General features: G+C 36.6%; 1 protein-coding gene across 1 annotated transcript in view; it reads right to left on the bottom strand.

Moving 5' to 3' along the window:
• The window catches only part of SYCP2L (synaptonemal complex protein 2 like), an 83,170-nt gene that overhangs the window by 26,766 nt on the left and 32,377 nt on the right, over nt 1–24,027 (bottom strand). Inside the window, exons 15-24 of the mRNA XM_090268299.1 lie at nt 21,672–21,811; nt 15,950–16,043; nt 15,344–15,441; nt 9,402–9,546; nt 6,347–6,399; nt 5,429–5,579; nt 4,808–4,857; nt 2,812–2,941; nt 1,147–1,220; nt 914–983 (exon numbers count right to left, since the gene is read on the bottom strand). Of these exons, the coding sequence (XP_090124425.1) occupies nt 914–983; nt 1,147–1,220; nt 2,812–2,941; nt 4,808–4,857; nt 5,429–5,579; nt 6,347–6,399; nt 9,402–9,546; nt 15,344–15,441; nt 15,950–16,043; nt 21,672–21,811 (1,005 nt within the window). The remainder of the gene's footprint in view (nt 1–913; nt 984–1,146; nt 1,221–2,811; nt 2,942–4,807; nt 4,858–5,428; nt 5,580–6,346; nt 6,400–9,401; nt 9,547–15,343; nt 15,442–15,949; nt 16,044–21,671; nt 21,812–24,027) is intronic.

Here is a 24,027-nt window from a genome sequence, read left to right as displayed (position 1 = left end):
AGAAAGTAAAATTATAAAGAAAAGCAAAAGAAGCATCTTCACAAGTCAGGACTGTCCTTACTTCTGTGAGGGACAAAGGGAATAAACAGGGCGTGAATCCTAAGTTAATGACAATTTCCTAGTTCTCATTCTGAGTTGTGGTTACATATGTGTTTACCTTATAATCGTTCTTTATACTGTGTACATGTTCTGTATCCTCTTCTGAATGTATAGTATTCTTCACAATGTAAAAGTGAAAAAAATAAAAGCAGTGAAATCAAATACAAACTAAACTTAATGGGAACCTGTGAGGGGGGAAGTGGTGGGGATGGCTTGGGGTGCAGTGTACCAAAATTTGGAAATAATAGTGTTCTTAAACTGTATGGTCATTGGCAGATGTTTGTTGTGTTGATATACTAAATATCCTGCACATAATTCATAACTATTTGAATCTTCCTAAAATTTAATTTAAAACATAAGGAAAAAACAACAGTTCACAAACACCCTAAAGAATGGTTAGGCACTATATTAATTCACCACATTGTGAATTGGCCTGGAAACCTTCATGAAAAATTAATTTGGAAGTTTTAATACCTTGGCCACACAACTTTTTGAAGCATTATTGATAAAGTGTAAGTGCCCCACTAAGCCCTTCTCTGAGGCCAAAAAAAGAGGCATACTGGTTGACTGGATTAAGGTACCCAAGCTATATGCTTCCTGACACAAGACCTTCTTGTTCCTGAGTGAAGCATCGTCCCTTCCCTTGACCTTCATGCACATTTGGAGCTGGTAAGCAGATTATGCTGCTCTCTCCAAGGCCTGGTGATGGTCACTCTGTAAAGTGATTTTATCTACTGTAACTTGAATAACAACTCAGCCTGCAAAAATCAGATTAATTTTGCTTTGTTCTGGAAAGAGTTTAGTATTCTCTCACCTCTGTCTTCCAGAATTTCCAGCTTATGTTTGAGGTTAGCACTTCTCATCAATGACTCTTGGGTCACAGTCTTAAAAAAAGAAAAACAACAAACAAGCACAAATATATGTATTTGTATCAAAATAAAAAACAAATGTGTTACATTATCTCTTAAGAAGGAATAAGCCAGTACATTATGCAAATATAACATTGATCCTGGAAAACCAGATGAAAATCTAGCAATTAAATAGTACCTTTGATAAATTTCCTTCAACTTCTGAGTGCTCCAATGAAGAGAGACTGCTCAGTGGGAGGGGACTTCGGAGTTCTGAGTATTAGAAAGAACAGTTTCAAGAGAATAAACACACTTATAAGTGACTTCAGGCACTCACATTCCACTATCTCTTTATATACTAAATTTCACCATCAAAAAAATGGAGGGGGGCACAGTACTAACTGAAGCAACAACAACAAAAATCTTTGTATCGCTCATGGCATGTATGGTTATTAGATTTGCAGCTCTGGAGATAAAAAGCCAATTTTTTTAAATTACAGCTTTCATAGCTGCCCATCTAGCCCCAAATTCATGGGTAAGGATTCTATGGCCCATCATCCTTGTAACCCCTCTCCTTCTCTCTCTCAGTTCCACTCCCCCATTTCCTCTTATTCTCTAATGCTAATTTTCCTCTCCACTAGCTTCTTTTCCTTACTTCTTCTCTACCAGCAGCAGCCACACTAAGAGGTTGTCAGTTGCACTTACAATACTTAGAGCCATTATATGCCTGATAGTGTGATAAGCTGAAGAATGGTAAAGGTGAATGAAACCTTTAAAAAGTGCAAATAGTTTTAATAAAATTCAGTCGTCGTCGGTGGCGGCGGCAGCCGTCCGTCTCGAGAGACGATGGTGTAGCTTCTTAAGAGTCTATCTGCACCGCCGAGAATGGCTGTGCAGTCCGACTCGGGAGTGACATGGTATCTGTCTCCTCCCGTGTTGAATCGACATCTTGTGATGACGCTGAAGCTACAGAGCCTGGGCAGGGTAATATGGAGGGTCTGCTGTTGCCCATGCAGCAGACCCCCCCTCTCTTCGCAGCTGAAGGGTCCAAGGGAAAGACGGAGTCGATACAGCTTGGGTTCAGGTGCGCCGCAGGAGTTGCCGGTGTTGACTACAACGTCAAACCGCCTTAGGGACTCCGGCTCCGGATTTTCTGTCGGGGTTTACTCCCTTAGCCTTTCCCCTGAAGAGGTATGCCGCAAGGCAGCGGAGGTTTTTTGGAGTCAGAGTTTTCCTTCTCTGATGTACCCTGACTGGAAGATCGAACCAGCGACACTTAGCTCGCAGGCCGACGCTCAATCCACTGAGCTAAACCAGCCAGGGCAATAAAATTCAGTGGGGGTTAAGATACCTTATAGCTTAGAGGTTGGCATACTCTGGCCACTCAGGCCCTTCTGCCACCTAGTTTTATAATTAAAGTTTTATGAAAACACAGCCATGATCATTGGTTTACATCTTGTCTGTGGTTGATTTTGTGGTACAACTGCAGAGTTAAATAGATGCAGCAGAAACTACAGAGGCCAAAAAGCAAAATATATTTACTATCCAGTCCTTTACAGAAAAATTTTACCAGCCCCTGCTGGCAAGTCATCATTTGAGTTTCATACTTCTTTAAAAGAGGATAACCAGAGACTCTTTAAAAGAGGAGAACCAGCGACTCTTATGTACAAGCTGATCTCAAATATTAAAGTAAAATTAAAATATAATTATCCTCTACCTTTTGCCAATGAGACAATTAAAGAGAAGAACAATCATATAGTCACACTTTCTTTGACAGATAGTAGAAGAAAAATGTTTTATTTACTTCAAACTACCTTTCCCAAAATATAATTTTTTTCTATGTAAATCACCAGAAACCAGGTACCTGTTTTTTGGGCAGAAACTTCAGAAGTTAAAAAGGTAGAACTACCCTTAAGTTTTGTTCCAGAAATTGTTGGAGACACAGCATTATTTTGCCTGGCGGTATCTTTCCACAATGGTGTTAGAAGTTTGGCCTAAAATATAGTACTTTTTAGAGGTGTTAACATTCATAATCACTCAAGACAACTTATCAAAAAATTCTGAGACATTTCTAATATCCTTCAGAAAAGTTTACATATTAGATTTGCTTCATTTGAAACTAAACACTAAAACTGTAAGATCCCAGAACAGAGGCACATTAGGTTAAATATCAGTTGATAATCATAAATCAAAAATTAATCCAAAGTAAAGTTCTCAAAGTATGGTCCCAGCCCATAGCAGCAGCAACACTGGGAACCTGAAAGAAATGCAAATTCTCCAGCCCCACATATGATCTAGCTAATCAGAAACTCTATGGACGGGACCCAGCAACCTATATTTTAACAAGCCACCCTGGTCATTCTGATGGTGGCTAAAATTTATTTATTTATTTATTTTTAATTAAAAATTTTTTTTCCATTATGATTTATTCCCCTTATAAAGTTAAACTACTCTAAATCAGGTTCTGGCAAATAAAATGTTCTCAGAACACAGCATACCCATGCATTCTGGTGTTGTCCATGGCAGCCGTCATGCTACAATGGCAATGTTGAATAGTCGCCACAGAAACCATATGACCAGAATTGAAAATATTTACTCTCCGGCCCTTTATAGAAAATGTTTGCTGACCCCTGCTCTACATTATTCTTTTATACTCCAACACAGAGAAGTAAATTTTGAAAATCAGTATTTGTACAAAGTCAGCAATGCCAGCACAGAAAATTAGCATGGACTTCTTATCGCCTATATGGCTTAAGTTTATGGATTCTCAAAGCTTTGATGTTTCTTTGGTGCTTATTTAAAACAAAAGATGTATTTACTAAAAACTGTTCTTTTGGTCTATTTCTAACTGATAACTCATTATTTCAGGTTAAACAAGTATTTGGCTACTTCCTCTGGCTCACAGGTTTAATCTGTAATCTCTGTCATTACAGAACCTGAGAGCCCCTCAGATTCACAGAGGGCCACAATCCCCTGGCAATGGAGGAAGGCAGGTGCAGGCAGATAACCAACCACCTACGATTGAAGCACTAACCACGTGTTGTTGATGCCCTCACAATCCCCAGCAGCCAGACAGGATAGGTCTTATTTAACTAACAAAAAACAAAAACCAGCTGCCAAGAGAGGTAATTCAGCTAATCACAGCAAGAATTAGGCTTTGAATTGGTTTGGAGGACACTGGTGTTCATATTCCTAACTACTTTGCTATAAAACAAGGATAACTGAAGGGAATTAAGAAACTTTGGGGGATTGCTCAATATTTATATAGCCCTGAAGACATTTCAACCACTTGCAAAATAAAGATTTAAATGTTTAAACCACTAAAAGATTTGGAAGAAACATATCAACAAACTGAACACTAAGGAAAGAAATAAACCAAGAAATTTATTTTTAGAAGTAAATTCAAGAGCACACATTTGCAGTAAATCAGAACAGCCCAGATTTTAATCACTGTTATAATCTTTCAGCAACTTTTGGGAAAAATGAAAAAATGTCCAGCCCGGCTGCTGTGACTCAGTGGATTGAGCACTGGCCTGCGAACCAATGGGTCACCAGTTCAATTCCCAGTCAGGGCATACACCTGAGTTTCAGGCCAGGTCCCCAGCTGGGGGTATGCAAAAGGCAACCACACATTGATGTTTCTCTCCCTTTTTCCCTCCCTTCCCCTCTCTCTAAAAATAAATAAAATCTAAATAAAGATTGCAGTTTCTAATGACAGTGGTTTACCTACCACTGCTTTGTTATTCTCATGTTTTTGAAAGTTTTTTTTTAGAAATAGATACAGTTTAACTCTAAACAGAACAACTTGTGCCGTGCTAATGCCATAAGGGCACAGGGCAGCTCAGATAAAATGTACTTACTTGGTCTTTCTCATGGTCACTGCCTGGACTGGGAGGGGAAAGTGGCAAGACTAAAATGAAAGGGAAAAATATACAATGGATAATTTTACTTTTGAGAAATACAAAAATTAACTTATCCCTCTCTAACTTACACACATCCCAGTGAGAAGCAATTCCTATTTTCTACAACTGGCTCAAAATTTGTTCCCCACCACCCAGCACAAATTTTCTGCTCCAGATTATGTCCTTGATGCTGTCCTCATGTCCTCAGTCTGTCCTTGTAGTTTTACCTAACTTATAATGCTTCCCCTTCTCCAGACCTGTTTTTTTCCCAGCGATTAGCTCAAGTCCCACCCACCTCTCCTCTGAAACTTTTCCTGATGATTCCAGCTCATATGAGATTCCTCTTATCTGACCTCCTACCCCACTTATCAATAGCTCATATTTAACAGTTGCTGGCCATTTCCATATTTTATACTGTTTCACATAGGTACATTTTGCCTTTTCAATGCAATTGTAGCAGGGAAAGAGAATCACATAATCATACAATTCTTTGGGACCTTCTCTCATCACATACTGAAAAATAAACACCTGCTGATTTATTTGAAAAAGGACTTGAAAGAAGACATGCACCAAACTTACTTTTTAAGTTACTTCTGGTTTTTGTCTTTCTTTTACCAGGATATGGTTTTAGGGATTTCCTGTCTTGGTTATTGGTCCAAGATACTACAGTGGAACTAGAACTTGAATCTGGATTACTCTCCGAGAACAGGTGTTTCCTGTAATTGAACTTCTACAAACACAGATAGCAAATGAGCACTGTTAAAGGGATGTGAGTAACCTTTATGTAACATTAAACATATCACTACAAAGTTAGAAGAGGAGTAACAGGGTTCCTTACATAATAAAAAGGCACAGAAGTAGAGAAGAAGAAGAAACAGGTTATTTCCTTAGTCAATTCTCAGCCAAGCCGCTGTTGTAGAGAATAACAAAATCCATTCTAATCAGATATTGGAACTGAAGAGATACTAGGTAACTGTTCAAAAGCTGAGGCACTTCAGTATCGTGTCAACACTCTAACTTCAAAATATTAACCCAAATTACAAAACAAAGTATAAAAATAATTTTTCAAAGACATGCTTGTCTACATTTTAAAGTAACTAAAATAAAAATAAGAGGGTCATTCCTATTTAAACTTTAAAAGCTTTTGAAATTGGACCTGGGCTATAAAGGTTATAGATTTAGGGCAAATTTAGTATCTTCTGGTGGGTTATTCAACTATACATTGATATTTATATATTTTAAAATATTTTTGTTTTCTGGATTCATTTTCATAAATGCTATACAAATAAATGTTTATGCTCAATTTTGATATGAAATAAGTTTGACTTTAACAAAATACATCTCTATTTGAGCCCTGTCTGCTGTGCCCCTCGGTGGCCCCAGTCCTTACTTCACCATGCCTCTAGAGGGGCTCCACCGCTCAGTTTGTAGCAACTCATTCTCATTTCAGGCCAGGGAGGATTCTCATGAATCCAAAATGTTGAGCGGTGACAGTACCTGACATGCAGTTCTCAAACTAACACATATCAGCTGGAGGCTCCACCCTGTGCCTGAAATGGCAAAGCATAGAATCAGTTTAGGGTGGGAACTAGCATCACCCTTGTTTACGAAAACACAACCTATAACCTTTAAGGTGAGTGATAGTTAACTATCTGTTTTTAAGATGAATTTATTTTCAAAGATCCAATTTAAAATGTTTAGCAGCTCAACATTTTGTAGAGAACTCATTTTTGAAAGAAACTCTCTGAGCCACGCCTATCTACATCTTACCCTTATGAGAAAAATAAGGTGGTGGAACTTCCACATTTGTTCTAAGGTTCCTTAGCCCAGTGTCTTGTAAAGAGCAAGCATCCCTTCACTGAATGTGCCCAATTAAAAAAATCACACAGCAAGGCTTCCCAGTTTCTTTAGTTTTATATAATAATAAAAAGGTGTTGAAAGTAACTTACAAAAACACAGGTATCCAGAGCAGTTGTTTTTAAAGTTGCCTGCATATTAGAACCACAAGGAGGGAGCTTTTTAAAAAAATCCCAATGCCTGGGTTTTACCCTGGACCAATTAAATCAGAATCATTGGGGAAAGAGATCCAGGCTTCAACAGTTTCATCAGCTCCCCTGGTGATTCCAATTAGAAGACTGGGCAGTGGAGAGGGAGAACCATTGCTAAAAGCAAGCCAGTAAGAGCCTTAACTCGTTTATTTGAAGCTTATGATCTCAATTTTTTAAATTTCATTTAATGTTTATTATAGATATTTTTTTAATGCTCTGACGACAGATTTAGAGGGTGGCAAACTGGAGATGTATAAGTTGAGGCACAGAGAAACAAAACCAAGTCATTGGCTCAGAATAAAAAGTTCTACTCATTAACACATCTGCTCCTATTCAGGATAAATCTCTAGTGCTAGTAGGTCTTTAATACTTCTACTTACTAATCTTTTTTTATTTATTTATTTATTTATTTATTTATTTATGTATGTATGTATGTATGTATGTTTTGGTTTTTCAATTACAGTTGTTCCATTTTCCTCCCATTGCTTCCCCCATCCAGCCCACCCCTTCTCCCACAATCATATCCCTCCCCGTTGTCCATGTCCATGAGTCATTTATACATGTTCCTTGACTAAACCCTTCCCTTACTTATTCCCCTTCTCTCCCTCCCACCTGCCCCTATTGACTGCTATTTTGCTCCTTGTCCTATTTAGTTCATTTGTTTATGTTGTTCTTTAGTTTCCTGTATTAGGTGATATCATATGGTATTTTTCTTTCTTTGCCTGGCTTATTTCACTAAGCATAATTCTCTCTAGTTTCATCCATGTTTTTTTTTTTAAGTAAGAATAGGCTTTAGCCTCATAGCCTAATACAAGTAAAAATATAGTTTGATATGATAACTTTTTTATTTTCCATTGTATTTATTTGGGGGCTTACCTACTGTTTGTTACAATTAATGCTGATTTTCCTCTTGAAAATGAAATAATTCCCTTTAAAATAAGTTTAAGATAAATAAATAAATAAATTCAATTGAGAAAAACAGAGACAAAGAGCAGAGCCATGATGAATTTTGAAGATGGTATGCAAAAACCTAAAATTTGGGAAGTAATGCCCCCAAACAACAAAAGTTATTTCATTACCGACATCTTTGTTTCTTGTTTACTGTCTTCCTTGGAAGCAGCTTCTTTCCTAAAGCAAAATATATTGAATCAGTGGATCTGTATCACCATCACCTTCTCCTTCCCTCAGTTCACAGCCCTAACTTCTTTTCTCCTTCATGTGCCCTTTGTCAAATGTGAGTCCAGTGCATTGAAATGTCACATCACATAGACAAACTTATCTTGCAATCAGTTCCCTGGATCCTCTGCCTGACAACAACTGGTTATGTAAAGCAAAACCAAACTTTGTTGAGCCCTTCTCTGTCAGGCATATAAAGAGGAAGGCAGGGTAGGACTACAAGTAAGCAGTGAGCTGTGGCAAAGCTGCAGAGCAGTGTTTGTCTGACCCTTCCTTAGAATCAACTGATGATTAGTAATGCTGAGCATCTTTTCATATACCTGTTTGCTATTTGTATGTCTTCTTTAGAGAAATATCTATTCAAAGACTTCCCCTATAGTTTTAATCAAGTGATTCTTCTTTTTTGCTACTGATTGTAGAAGTTCCTTATATATTTTGACTATTAACCCCCTTTATGGTTTGCTCAAGAAAATTTAAGTGTTGGTGAAGATGTAGAGCAATCGAAACCCTTGCACACTGTTTATAAGAATGTAAAATGATGCAGCCGCTATAGAAAACAGCATGGCAGTTTTTTAAAAACATTAAAACTAGAACTATTATATGATCCAGCAATCCCATATATCTAATGGAATTGAAATCAGGATCTTGAAGAAATATCTTCACTCTCACATTCACTGCAACATATTTACAATAGCCAAGATATGGAACAAATCTAAATGTCCATGATGAGTGAATGGCTAAACAAAATGTGGTATATATACACACAATGGAATATTAGCCAGCCTTTATAAAGAAGAAAATCCTGCAATATAATAACATGGATGAACTAGGATATTATGCTAATTAAAATAAGACATTCACAGAAAGACAAATACTGCATGATTCTACTTACATGAGGCATCTAAAAGAGTCAAATTCATAGAAAGGGTGAAAAGGATGGTGATTTCCAGGGGCTGAGGGGAGGGGGAAATGTGGAGTTCCTGTTCAACAAGTATTAAGTTTCAATTATACAAGATAAACAGATTCTAGAGATTTTTCGTATAACATTGTGGCTATAGTTAACAATACTGTATTGGGCACATAAAATTTTGTACAGCTCATGTTAGGTGTTAACACAATTTTAAAAAATAATGAAACAGCCAATGAACCCCATTTCCAGGCAACCATTTATCTACTTTCTGTCTCTATAGATTAGTTTGCATTTTCTAGTATTTTATGTAAATGAAATCATACAATAGGTACTCTTTTTTTCTGACTGTTTTGACTAGTTATTATTTTGAGAGTACTCGCGCATCGTCCTGCCGCCACCGCCCGCGACATAGACCTACGCCCGCTGCGCTGCGTCCCCGGACCCTGCCCCGGCGGCCGACCCCGCCGCCTTATGCGGCCTCCCCCGCCTCGCAGCCGCTGCAGCCCTCCGGGCGCCAGCGGAGGGAGCAGCGGGCATGGGCCAAGCCGAGCAGCAATGCGGCCCTGTGGGCGCGGGCAGGCACTGAGAGCGAACCCTGGCTGGTTTGGCTCAGTGGATTGAGCGTCGGCCTGCGAGCTAAGTGTCGCTGGTTCGATCTTCCAGTCAGGGCACATCAGAGAAGGAAAACTCTGACTCCAAAAAACCTCCGCTGCCTTGCGGCATACCTCTTCAGGGGAAAGGCTAAGGGAGTAAACCCCGACAGAAAATCCGGAGCCGGAGTCCCTAAGGCGGTTTGACGTTGTAGTCAACACCGGCAACTCCTGCGGCGCACCTGAAGCCAAGCTGTATTGACTCCGTCTTTCCCTTGGACCCTTCAGCTGCGAAGAGAGGGGGGGTCTGCTGCATGGGCAACAGCAGACCCTCCATATCACCCTGCCCAGGCTCTGTAGCTTCAGCTTCACTGGAGAGGACACTCCAGCGTCATCGCAAGATGTCGATTCAACATGGGAGGAGACAGATACCGTGTCACTCCCGAGTCGGACTGCACAGCCATTCTCGGCGGTGCAGATAGACTCTTAAGAAGCTACACCATCGTCTCTCGAGACGGACGGCTGCCGATGGATTTTGAGAGTATTTAATATATTTTGAGAATAAGTTCTTCATCAGATAAAAGCTTTACAAATACTTTCTGCAAGTATATGGCTAGTCTTTTCATCCCCTTAACACTCTATTTCAAAGAAGAGATGTTTTTGATTTTAATTAAGTCCAATTTATCAATTTGTTCTTTTATAGACAATATCTTTGGTGTCATATCTAAGAAATAACCCAAGGTCACAAATATTTTTTCCTATGTTTTCTTTCATGTAAGTTTTATACCTAGGTCTATGATTAATTTCTTTAGTTAGTTTCTTATATGGTAGAAGGTAAATATCAGAAATCATTTTATTGTATATACAGATATTTGTACTAGCATCACTTTTTGAAAACAAAAAAACAAAAACATATCCTTTTGCCACTGAATTGCCTTTGCATTTTTGTCACAGACCAGTTGTTTGTATATGGATAGGTCTATTTCTGGACCTCCTTGTCTATTCCATTTATTTATCTATCTTTATACCAATACCAGATTACTGTAGCTTTATAAAAAAAAAAAAAGTCTTGAAAACAGGTAATGTGTTAGCCCTCCCACTTGGTACCTTTTTATGAAATCTGTTTTGGCAATTATGAGACCTTTAAATTTCCATCTGAAATTTAGAAATAACCTGCCAATTTCTCTAAAAACCAATAAAACAAACGACAGACAAACAAATGAAAAAACTCTGCTGGGATTTGAGATGAATTTGCATGTGCTCTACAGATATTTTGGGAAGAACTGGCATCTTAAAAATATTGTCTTCTTGAATAGTTATTTCTCAAAAGAGAACATATAGATGGCTAATAGATATATGAAAAGATGCTCAGTATCACTAATCATCAGAGAAACAAATTAAAATCACAATGAGATATCATCTTACACCTGTCAGAATAGCTATCATCAATAAAACAACAAACAAGTGTTGGTGAGAATGTGGAGAAAAGGAAATCTTGTACACTGTTTGTGGAATACAGACTGGTGCAGCTACTGTGGAAAACAGTATGGAGTTACCTCAAAAAATTAAAAATAGAACTATCATATGACCCAGCAATCCCACTCCTGGGTATTTATCTAAAGAAACACAAAATACTCAATTCAAAAAGATTTATACATCCTTATGTTCAATGAAGAATTATTTGCAATGGCCAAATATGGAAGTTACCAAGTGTCCATCAACAGACAACTGGACAAAGAAGTGATACATATAAACAATGGAAAATTACTCAGCCTTACTAAAGAATAAATCTTTCCATCTGAGACAACCTGGATGGACAAAAAGGGTATTATGCAGAGTAAAATATGCCAGAAGGAGAAAGACAAATACCATATGATTTAATTTATATGTGCAATCTAATAAACAAAATAAACAAATAAACAAACTAGAAATAAACTCATAGATATGGAGAACAGGCTAATGGTTGCCAGATAGAAGTGGGTTGGAGGGCTGGGTGAGAAAAGTGAAGGGATTCAGAAGTACAAACTGGCAGTTACAAAATAGAGGAATGTAAACTACAGCATAGGAAATACAGTCAATAATACTGTAATAACTATGTATGGTGTCAGGTGGGTATGCAAGACCTATTGGTGGGATCACTTTGTAAATTATATAAATGTCTGACCACTATGCTGTATACTTGAAACTAATATAATATTGTATATCAACTGTAATTGAAAATTTAAAAATTAAAAATGGTTAAGATGATAAATTTTACATTATATGTATTTACCATAATTTTTAAAACTATAATTTTACATTTAAATTTTTACTTATTAGTTCTAGCAGCCTTTTTGTAGATGTCTCTAAATTGGCTACTTAGGTGATCATATCACCTACAAGTACAGTTGTTCCAGTCATGCTCACAACTGTTTCTGGGAATGTGCTATAGGAGTGAAGAAAACAAGCTGTTTACTTCTTGTACTTTACTGGAAATTAAGTACTTAAAGTGTCCACAGCAACTAAAATTCTATCAAATGGAGTATAAAAAATGTTAAGTAGGTTTAAGAAGGATATAATATCAATATACACATATCAACTGCATTTCTATAGAATAAACAATCAAAAACTTTATCAAAAATTTATAATAGCAAAGAATACGAAATACTTAAGAATAAATTTAGCAAAATATATGTAAGATTTACACATTGAAAACTATACATTACTGACAGGAAAATTTTTAAATAAATGAAGAGATATACTATGTATATGATGTTGCTTCTTCCTAAATTGATCTATAAAGCCGATACAATCCCAGTCAAAATTCCAACAGACTTGTTTGTAAAGTTGATTCTAAAATTTATATGGAAAGTCAAAGGATCTAGTATAGTCAAAGCAACTTTGAAAAAACCCTGACAAAGTTGGAAGACTAACACTGCCTTATTTCAAAATGGGATACAGTACTTAAGATAGCAAAGCTCCAGTAATTCAGATAATATGGAAAGACAGACAAATAGATCAATGGAGCAGAATACAGAGTCCAGAAATAGATCTACACATATATGGTCAATTGATCATTTCAGCAAAGATTCCAAGAAAATTAAATGGGGGAAAGAATATTTTAGAACAACCAAATGAAAGAAAGAAGAGAGGAAGGGAGGGAGGATAGAGAAAAAAGGGGGGAGGGGAGAAAGGAAGGGAAAAGGACATCAACCCCTACCTCACACAATATATAAAACTGACATAAAATTACTCATAAGCTGAAATAAGATCTAAAACTAAAAATTCTAAAATAAAACATCAGAAAGAACACTACCAATCATGACTTTGCCTAAGGTTTCTCAAGCATGTCTCAAAAAAACATAAAGTATTAAAAAAGAAATCAATAAATTGGACATTACAAAAAATTTAACTTTTTAAAAAAAGAACACATAAAAATAATTAAGACACAAAAAGTATATGCAAAACACATATCTGATTTAAAAAACATATGTATAATATATAAAGAACTATTATAACTCAATAATATGAAAGCAAAAAATAATCCATTTTTTAACTGAGCAAAAGATTTGAAGATACTTTACCAAACAAGATATATAGATGAAAAATAAACATCCGGAAAAATGCTCAGTACCACTTCCACTACACTTGCACTGCAATGGCTAAGACAAAGAAGACACTACGAAGTATTGGTAAGAAAGTCTAGCATCCAGAACTCTCATAAGACTGCTGTTGTGAATGTAAAATGCTGCAACCAGTTTAGCAAAAAGTTTGAGTTTTTTTTAAAAATTAACATGCACCAACAATGACCCAACCATTCCACTCCTATGTATTTACCCAAGAAAAAAGAAATCATGTGTCCGTGCAAAGACTTACACTTGAATCTGAAGGACTTCACTCGTAACAACAAAAAAAGCAGAAACAACTTAAATGTCATCAACAGGTGAATGGATAAACAACTTGCAATGCAGCCATACAATGGAATATTACTGGGCAATATAAAAGAATGAACTGCTGATATATACATCATGGATGAATCTCAAAATAATTACAATAAATAAAAGATGCTAGGAAAAGAGTGCATACTCTTTGGTTCTATTTATATATAATTTTTAACCCTGCAAACTTCTCTAGTGGCAGAAAGCAGATCAGTGATTGCAGTGGTGGTTGGAGGGGGATGAAACCAGACAGGAGAGAGGGATTTCAAAGGGGCAGAAAGAAATTCTTGGTGATGATGGATATGGTCATTATTTGCTTATGGTCATAGATGTATGTCAAAACTCAATAAAATATATACACTTAAAATAAGTAGAGTTTATTTCATTTTAATTATATCTCAAAGATATAAAAACTTCACTGGGCCTATGACCTATGCTTCAGAGGTATAGTGGCAAATAAATTAAGTTTTCTGGCTGAGGATATTCAACATTTTGCTGCAGAAAAAATACATCGCCGAAGATAACACTGGGGGTATAATAGTAGAGCTGTAGGTCAGGAAAACATTCCACCACTGCTCAAACGATTCTACAGAAACTGCACACAATGCTCTCTTGTTGTGTGGGGCGTGGCCACATACAGAAAAGGGAGATAACTTTGACAGTGACTTGAACATTAACCAGTCACATTAACAGCAATCTACATGATTTATATTAGCTTTGAAAGTCACTTACCTGGATTTGTCTTTTAATTTAGGAACCAGAATTTTCACTGACTGTTCTTGTAAATCTGAAGAATATTTATGTTCTGAAGTAACGTCTAATGGTGAAAATTAAAAGCAAAATCTTAAATTTCTCAAGTAAATATTTAAATATAAATATACCATCCAAGACTTATTTATGACAGATTTAAAAATCTAACCTTGTTGCGTACCACCCAGTTTCAATTTTTCAGGCGAAATATCAGCTATCTTTGTTTGCTGCAGAAAAAAATGTGTATTTAATTACGGTGCCTTTGAAGCCCTATTTTATCATTTGTTTGGAGCCACTATACACCTCCAAAGAAAGGCATTTCCATTGAATACTAAGATGCCTGGCCCTTTGTTTATTACAGTTGGCTCCAAATGACTGTTAGTTGTTTCAATAAATTAATATTCACCTTCAGGAGAAAATTTGCCTCTGTCAAAGACAATCATTGTCGCAAAGTTACTAAGGGAAACATCAAAGGAAAACTTACAAAAATGTCTTTAATAGTGTCAGGATTGTTGGAATAAGCACAGAACTTCCAAAGGGGACCAACTATCTGAAGGAAAAATCTTTGATATGTTTTTTTTTTTAAATCATTACACTACCAACACACTTCAGTATGATGTATCCAGGTAATTAATATAAGTAAAGGAGAAAGGGGCAGAACACCTATGTACACTAAGCAGTGTGTTAGGTGCTATACACATTCTGTTTTTAATCCTAGAGGTCCACACTCAGAATCAGCAATTACCTCCATTTTATAGATGAGAATCTTTAGGCTCAGTGATATTAAGTAATTTTCCCAAGTTCCCACAGGTAGTAAGTAAAAACCAGGTCTATCTCCAAAGATTAGGTTCCTTTCCCTATATGTCACTTGCCAGATCCCAAATGTGGGACTGAGGCAGAGCCAGCCAAGTTACTCATTCCATGGGAAAGACAAGTTGAGAGAAAAGAGAGAATACATAAACATGGCAGGCAAAAATAATCTAGAGAGGGGACAGTTCAAAAAAAACAGGTGGTTGGCCAGGAGAAAATGGACTACAAGCCAGGAGAGGCAGCTTCCACCTAGTGGGCACAGTTCAGAATCGTCTCCAGCTCCCCATACTCACAGCAAGCTCAGACTGGTCATTTAAGGGGATAGTTATTAGGCAGTAGTCAACTTCAGGATGCATTAACTCTGCCAGCTCGGTGGATTCTTCTGCCTGGTCTATCACATTAAGGAAAGAACACATAAAAGTGATAACAGTATCCACACACAACAGTGGGCACACTCTCATTGCTCTTTGTGGGACCTTCAGAGCAGGGACATCACTATCTTTTGGTAAAAGCTAGTAAATTAGGTCAGGTCTCCAATTGCAAACTGGAAATCTATAGGGACTGCAGAAACCAGCTTTGGGCTATAGCTCATAAGGAATACATGATTTGTGCAGGGCCAGCCTTGTAGGTAGACAGGGCCCTGCACACCTTGTCTCCTGTTGCCTGCCACTCGCGTCATTTTTTTCTCCATTGTCATTTCCAATTGACCCAGAAGAGAGAATGTATCAGATGGGGATACAGATTTAAGGCTATTAGCAGGTTTTCTTTCTCTAAAGGCAAAACAATACAATTGTAATTCTTATACGATCATAGGTTTTCAACGACTCTTACAAGTAAGGTTTTAATTAGTATTTTTATGGGGAATTCAGAGTGAGAAAATTTGCTATTTCCCAACATACCTTTCTCACTTTTGTGGTTGGTAGGAATCTCAGTGTCTTCTTTCTCAAAGTTATCAACAAATTCTGAGGAGATTTCTATCTGGTCAGGCAACATCTGAAATGCAAGCCAAAAGCCACATAACTTTTAAAGCCAGTAATCTTTTTTCTTTATTTTAAGGAAAATTTAAAGCTCAAGATTTACACATTGATAAACTAGAAGTTAGCCTTCATTTTGTCCTCTTTTGAAGAATCGTTTCACTGTTTCCAGCTTCTCTCCCTACCTCCTTCCTCCAGAACAGCTCTAGCTGACCACTTCCCTCCTCTCAGTCACGCTCACCCTGGAGTCTTCACAGCCTTTGCTTCCTCTGTCCCAAGTCTGACCCCTGTAACTTCTACCCCTACTTTGCTCAGGGAATGAAGCTCTCAGAATTAGTCTGCAATGAGTTCCCAACTGTAGGCTCTCGCCACCCCCGTCCCTTCCTCACAGGGCCCCATGCTTGAGGAACTGTGGCTTAATAGCATGCAAAGCCCAATTTCCTCAAAAATATTTTATTCACTTTGTGAAATGTGGAAATATATGTAATTCTGATGTTTTTCATGAATGAAGGCAAACTTATAGTGTCAGGCCAACTCATATGAAGTATGATGGAAGAGGCGTTTTCATTAATTGATTGATTCTACTTCTACTTCTCATCTTCATCCATGAAATGGTCTTCTCATGGGTAAGTCTTTGGAAACTATTTGCAGAACACTTTAGCATGTATAAAATGATTTTCTATACAACTAAAGCCAAAAGGAAACTAGCCTAATGCATGCTCCCTCAGGTTTCTGACATCTTAAATTGACCCCTGTTGATCATACACTGTGTTTTGTTTTCTTGTCACAAATGTCTTTGTCCTGCCTACTATCTATGATAGAGAAAGGCTCCCTACTCTTGTATATTAATAGGAAATATTATACTCAGCAAGATAGAGACCATAGCAGTCTATATAAGGCTCATATGATTTCCACAAGATAAGACCAAGAGATAGAACTATTGAAAATCCCAGAGACCCTACTCCTAGTGATTCCCCTCATCCTCAAGGAGCTGAGAGATGAGGAAGTACCAAGAAGTCCACAGCAGGTATCCTTAGGACTTCTGAAATAATATGGTAAGGAGGTGATAACAACCTAGAAAATTTTTCAACTGTTCAAAATAAATAAAATAAAGCATTTTGAGGCAATGATACATGAAAAGGAAGAATTAGGATTAAAACTCAGAACTCTCAGCTCTTAGTACATGATACACAAGAGAACAATCCTTCTGATTAATCAAATGTTCACCTCAAAACCCAGCAAGGAATTCTGGCTCAAGATGGCAGCATAGAAAGATCCTAAACTCAGCCCTGCCCCCACAGGCACACTGATCTTCAGCTACAGAATACAGTTTCACATGTACAATGAGGTGGGGATTGACTGTGGGAGAGGGGGTGGGCTTGGAGGGAGCAATGGGGGCAAAAGTGGGACAACTGTAATAGAAAAACAATAAGTAAATTTTAAAAAATTTTAAATACAATTTCTTCCGGGAAAAAGAATGTAGCTGATTGATTCCTAGAGATTAGGGGAACAAGAAAAATCTACATAGAAGAAGACAGGAGATGTTAAGACCCAATCTCACCATGAACTCTACCACTAGCATGGTAACCCACAATCAGGAAGGAACTCAGAACTGCACATTTCTCCTTGAGGAGTAAAGAGTTTGAACCCCCACATAAGTACCCCAACTTTTAAGATTTGTACCTGAGATATAAGACCCCCAACTATCTAGCTTTGAAAGCCAATGGGGCTTGAGTCCATTAGACTTAAAAGGCTATAACAAACTGAGGAACAGTTCTTTTAGGCCTCACTCATGTGGACTCATCTCCCCCAGGGCCCAGCATGGAGGCAAACCATTGAAAAAAATACAAACTGTCAGTGAAAGAAGCTTATTTTGCTTATCTCAAAACATCAGTCTGAGGATCAAGCACCTAGGGACAGAAGCCAGAGAGCACCATCTCTACACTCTATTTTGTCTTGCTCTAGCTTGCCAATGTCTCCAGAGAGGAGCTTGCACCTTCATCTAGTACCCTGATTTTTGCAGCTGCCACCCAGGGAGCATTTCTAAATTGCCTGGCTTTTGTGACCAGCAGGTCACTGCTACCAGTGAAAAGTGTTCCTAACTAGGTACTATCCTTAGGACATAACAGAGACACAAAAGACTGTGAAAGAAGCCTATTCACTCATCTTCATAGCTGCTGCCTGGTTTCTATTAAACACACACCTTAGGGTGACTGTATAAAGGTGTTATCTTTATACTCTCTCTCTGCCAGAGGGAGATCCAGAGCACCAGGATCTCCCAGAGAGAAACCTGTACACACACCTGGTGCCCGTTTTTACATGCCATCCCTCAGTTTTGGTGGTTGCATCCCAGTGTGTGCCCCTGGATTGTCTAGTTATAATGGCCAGCAAGGCTTGAATTCCTGTGTCCATAGGACAATCACAGCTAGAGAGACAGTTCTTGGCTAGCTACCACCCCTAGAGCCCAACACATATAGCAGACTAAAATGCACCCCAAGTCTTTCTTTGAAAAAGGCCTATTTGCTTTCCTGAAGCACTGGTAAGAGGGGCAGACTTCTGGTTGGGCACATGCATGGAGGCTACTGAGGTACTCTCCAAAACAGAGGCCAGTGGATGCCACCTTTGTACTCTTATCTCTCTGCCTCACTACAGCTCACCAGTATGTGCCAGAAAGGAGCTGTACTGTCACTTAGCACCACAATTTTTGTGGCTGCTACCCAGGGGACACCTCTAGATCACCTGGTTCTGGTGGAAAGTGGAGCTTGCACTGACTACGATTGTCAGGACTGTAAATATCTGCATACTTTAAAAGCTTCTGGCCAATGGTCTGTATTCCAATCAGCCTGAATCTAGGTGTTGACTAAAATCTTTCCCTTTGGGACACTGACAGCTCTTGGCACACCTCAAATATTAGGAGCTACTAAAAATGAAAGAGGCTGCTTCGACTATCACAGGATTGAGAGACAATGAAGAGCTAGGGCAGGGTTGAGAAACAAGGTTCATCTCCTTATGAGGCTACTCATTCAGATTAGGAGAGGTGGCTGTTTTATCTAATGCATAGAAACCAACAAAGAGAGTAAAATAAAATTAAAGAACAAAGGAATATGGCCTAAATGAAAACAAAATAAACCTCAGAAGACCCTAATAGAAAGGAGATAAGTGATTCAAAATAATGGTCATAAAAATGCTCACCAATCTTGGGAGAATAATGAATCAAAACAGTAAGAACTTTAAAAAAGACATAAAAATATAAGAAAGTACCAAATAGAAGCCACAGACCTTAAGAATACAGTAACTAAACTGAAAAATAAATTATAGAGGTTCAAGAGCAGGCTAGATGAAACAAAAGAAAGGATGGGTGAACTTAAGACAGTACAACTCACCCAATCAGGAAAGAAAAAAGAAAAAAAGATTGTAAAAGGTGAGGATGGTGTAAGGGACTTATGAGACAACATCAAGTGAATAAATATTCATATTACAGGGGTCCCAGGAGAAGTAAGAGAGAAGGGGCAGAAAGTTTATTTTAAGAACTAATGGCTGAAAACTTCCCTAACATGGAGTAGGAAATAGACATTAAGATCCAGGAAACCCAAAGAGATTAAAAAAAAAAAAAAAAAGAAACCCAAAGAGATCCACACTATGATACAGAATAATTAAAGTGTCAAAAGTTAAAGACAAAAAAAGAAAAAAGCAACAAGACAAAAACAACTTGTTACATACAAGGGAACTGATCTAAGATCATCAGTTTTCTTAACTGAAAATTTTCAGGCCAAGGGTGTGTAGCAGAATATATTAAAAGTGCTGAAAGAAAAAACTTCCGACCAAGAATACCCTACCCAACAATGCTATCTTTCAAAATTGGAGATAAAGTGTTCCAGAAAAGCAAAAGCTAAATCATCTTTATAAGAAATGTTAAATGGTCTCTCTAAGCTTAAATGATAGGGTGCTAATTAGTAACAGGAAAACATATAAAACTACAAATTTCACTGATAAAGGTAAGTATATAGTAAAATTCACAATAACCTCATGTAAATAAGCTAATGTTATAATTACTTATAAAGCTAATATGAAAGATAAAATATAAAAGTAAAAATAACTATAACTACAATACTTTGTTAAGGGATATACAAGATTAAAAGATATAAATTTTAACATCAAAAAATAAAACATGGGAGAAAGAGTAAAAATGTAGAGCATCTAAATATGACTAAACTTAGACTGTTGTCAAGTTAAAACTATACTGTCACAATTTGTTTTATATAAGCCTCATGGTAACAAAGCAAAAACCTATAGTAGACACAAAAAAAGATTTTTAAAAAAGGAATCTAGGCACACCCCTATAGAAAATCATCAAATCACACAGGAATGGGGCAAGAAAAGAAAGGAACACAGGATGTACAAAACAACCACAAAATTAACAAAATGGCAATCAGCACGTACTTAACAATAACTTTAAATGTAAATAAGTTCAATTCTCCAATCAAAAGACAGAGTGACTGAATAGACTTACTTCAGATGTAAGGACACACGTATACTGAAAGTGAAGGGATGGAAAAGATATTCCATGCAAATGGAACACAAAAGAAGGCTAGAGTAGCTATACTTATATCAGACAAAATAGACTTTAAAACAAAAACTGTAGTGAGAAACAAAGAAGGTTATTAATGATAAAGGGGTCAATCTTACAAGCAAAATATAATATTTACATGTTTATGCATCTAACATAGGAACACCTAACTTTATAAAGCAAATATTAGCAGATCTAAAGGGAGAAATAGAAACTGCATATTTGAAAACTGCTAAGAGAGTAAATTAAAAGTTCTTATCACAAGAAAAAAATCTTTAATTATGGCAACAGCTCCCTAGACTTATTGTGGTGATCATTTTGCTATATATACAAATATTGAATCATTATGTTGTACTCCTGAAATGAATACAGTCATGTACCACTTAATATGTTCTGAGAAATGTATCATTAGGTGCTGTTGTCATTGTGCAAACATTGAGTACACTTACACAAACCTAGATCGTGTACCCTACTTCACACCTATGCTATATGGTAGTGTCTACTACCTTTATAGCATGTTACTATACAGAACAGCATATTAAAACAAACACAACATATAATGATGCAATCAAAAAACACAGTGAACACCTGATGTATGAGGCTGCTGCCAGCATACTGTTCTACAGCAAAGTTGTTTTTTTTAGTAAAGAGAATATTCTAAAGAAACAATAAAAATATAGTGTACTAAATACAGAAATCAATAATATTGTTGTTTATTATCACTATCAAGTATTATGTACTATACATAATTGCATCTGCTATACTTTTATGTAACTGGCTGTGCACTAGATTTATTTACACCAATAACACCACAAACACATGTGTAATGCATTGCACTATGACAGTGTTATGAGGGCTACAATGTCAGTAGGTGATATGAACTTTACAGCTCCATTATAATATTATGGAACCACCCTCATCTATGTAGTCTAACACTGACTGAAATATTGTTATGTGACCTATGACTGTATAATATTATATGTCAATTATATTTCAATTAAAAAAACCAAACATGGCAATTTAAGAGACATGAAAACATACTAACACATTCAAATAATTAAAGAGAATTAAACCTGCCACCTGTTTTTCTTCTCCCAAAGCTTTAATGGAAGCTTGTGATATGTTGAATTGTAAATCAAAATGGATTTCTATTTTCCTCACTTTTTGGTTTCTGATATTAATAGGCTTCAAGTAAATGATGAACATCTTCTTTTCCGTTTCTAGAAAAAATATATACCAATGCATATCAACACACTGAAAATTTATATTTTAAATTTTTATAATTTTAAATAAGTACACTGTGATATTTGTCAACTGTCCAGGTTTTCTGCAATTATTAGTTGAAATCATATTTTAAAATTACCTTTAAGTTACTTTTATTAGATTCACATGTGTTTATAGACATATGCAATATGCTGCATGTATCTATAAGTGGTTAATTTGGCAAAAATAGAAAGTAACTGATCTTAGCCATACAGCAATGGAGATAGTTTTGTCTTCTAAAACTCAATCCATTTTTCAGTGAGCATTTTGTAAATACAAAGCTATCATATACAACAGGTATTTTACTTCCCAATATATTAAGCATGAAATTCATTCTCATTCGTTCTCTCTCCCAGATCCCACTCATTTCTAAAAATTAAATGTCAATGGTTGCAATATGAAAAATAGAATAATCTACCTTCCTTTCAATGGAAGAGAAATGGAATATCAGAGACAGACTCGTTGCTCAAACATCAGTCTCCTTAAGGGTCCCCTCCCAGGACACCAGCCCTTTACTGACAAATAGTAATTGGTTTAGGAAAGAAAATAGCTTGAATGAATAATTTTCAACCAGTGTGCCACAAGATATTTTAAAACTTGCAATACCTGATTATTTGGTCAGGGACACTGATCTCTTTTTCCTTAGATTGTCAAACAAAAAATGACTATAGCCATCAAGGGACTAAATAATAATGGGAAAAAAATAAAGATTAAAAATTTTCAATGGCAATAGCCAACACAACAATAGCCATCCAGAGTGAATGCCTTGCCTTGAACCATAAATATATAGTTCTTAATAGAGCTGGATCTTATTAGTCACATCAATAATAAGGTTGCATTTGAATGGTTAATTCTTGGTGCCAGAAATCCTTATATACAAGTATAGGCACTTGCTTTTTTAAAAAAAAGTCACTTTGGAGCAAAAATTGTAGGTAATCAAAATTATACCTATTTTTGTCAGAGCAGCAAAAAATATAATGTTATCTGGTGTTCTGCAGAATTTTAGTAATTAGTTTATATGTGCCATGAGATGAAAAAGGTTGAAAATTGCTGCCTTAGATCAAAATTCAAGGAGAGTCTAAGAATAAGCCACAGTAAGTATATGCTGAGTTGGAAACAGCAGAAGAGAAAAGAGTAAAGTCTATGAAAGAGTAGGCAAAGCTAAGTGGCTACTTCTACTTGTAGCATGGCGAGTACAAATTGAAGTACACCATATGAGTATAAATCACACATCAATCTGTGAAGACTTAGTACAAAAAAGAGAAAGTAAAATATCTCATCAATTTCTCATATTAATTACATGTTAAATGTTGATATTTTGAATATATTGGATTAAGTGTATATTATTAAGATTAATCCACTTAGAAAACTTAATGTGGCTACATAAAAAGTTAACAAAATTACGTGGCTCACATTATGTTTCTACAGGACAGTGTCGGCCTAAAGAAAATCTCAGCGATCTCCCAAAATACTGATCTTACTGGACATCCAGTCACTGCAGGATAAGTCTATGAAACACCACAACAAAAGTAATTCAAACAGTACCTAAAAGTAAACAGCTAGTTAGGCTATACAGCTCAATGCAAACATACAAGGGTCAGAAGAAATTACCTGAAGGCTGCACCAAGCATTCAACATACTACTACTAAAATATTGCCAACTCTTTAGCACGAAGTTGCATACAAAACTAAGGTGTTGAATTGAGTTTGCTAGACAATCTTCAGTTTCCTTGGCTATAAAAATAGAAAGTAATAGCTATCCTCCTTCAGATACTGTGAGGCACATTATAAATTATAGTCTCACAGAAATGAGATATATTAATGAAGTATAGAATATTCACTTTGGCAAGTTGGTTCCATTACAGTAGCAAGGTTTGGAGTTCAGAAACTTAAACTATGGAAACTTAAGAGACATGAAAAACAATGCTAGGGGTACCATAGTCAGAAAACCCATGAAAGTTCTTCTAAAATATTGACTTAAATATCAACAATATTTTATGTATCTTAAATTACTAGTAACAGTTTGGATGCCTTTTATTTATTCTTCTTGACAGATTGCTGTGGCTAGAATTTCCAGTTCTGTGTTGAATAAGAGGTTAAAGCAGACACCACTGTCTTGTTCCTGGTCTTAAAGGAAATGCGTTTGGTAGTTTTTGCTCATTGAGTATGATGCT

Source organism: Furipterus horrens, unplaced genomic scaffold, assembly GCF_987537825.1.
Source record: "Furipterus horrens unplaced genomic scaffold, mFurHor1.1.pri manual_scaffold_3, whole genome shotgun sequence".
In the NCBI taxonomy this organism is placed as follows: domain Eukaryota; kingdom Metazoa; phylum Chordata; class Mammalia; order Chiroptera; family Furipteridae; genus Furipterus; species Furipterus horrens.
The sequence above is the reverse complement of the archived record's forward strand: the minus strand, read 5'-3'. Positions and strand labels throughout refer to the sequence as shown.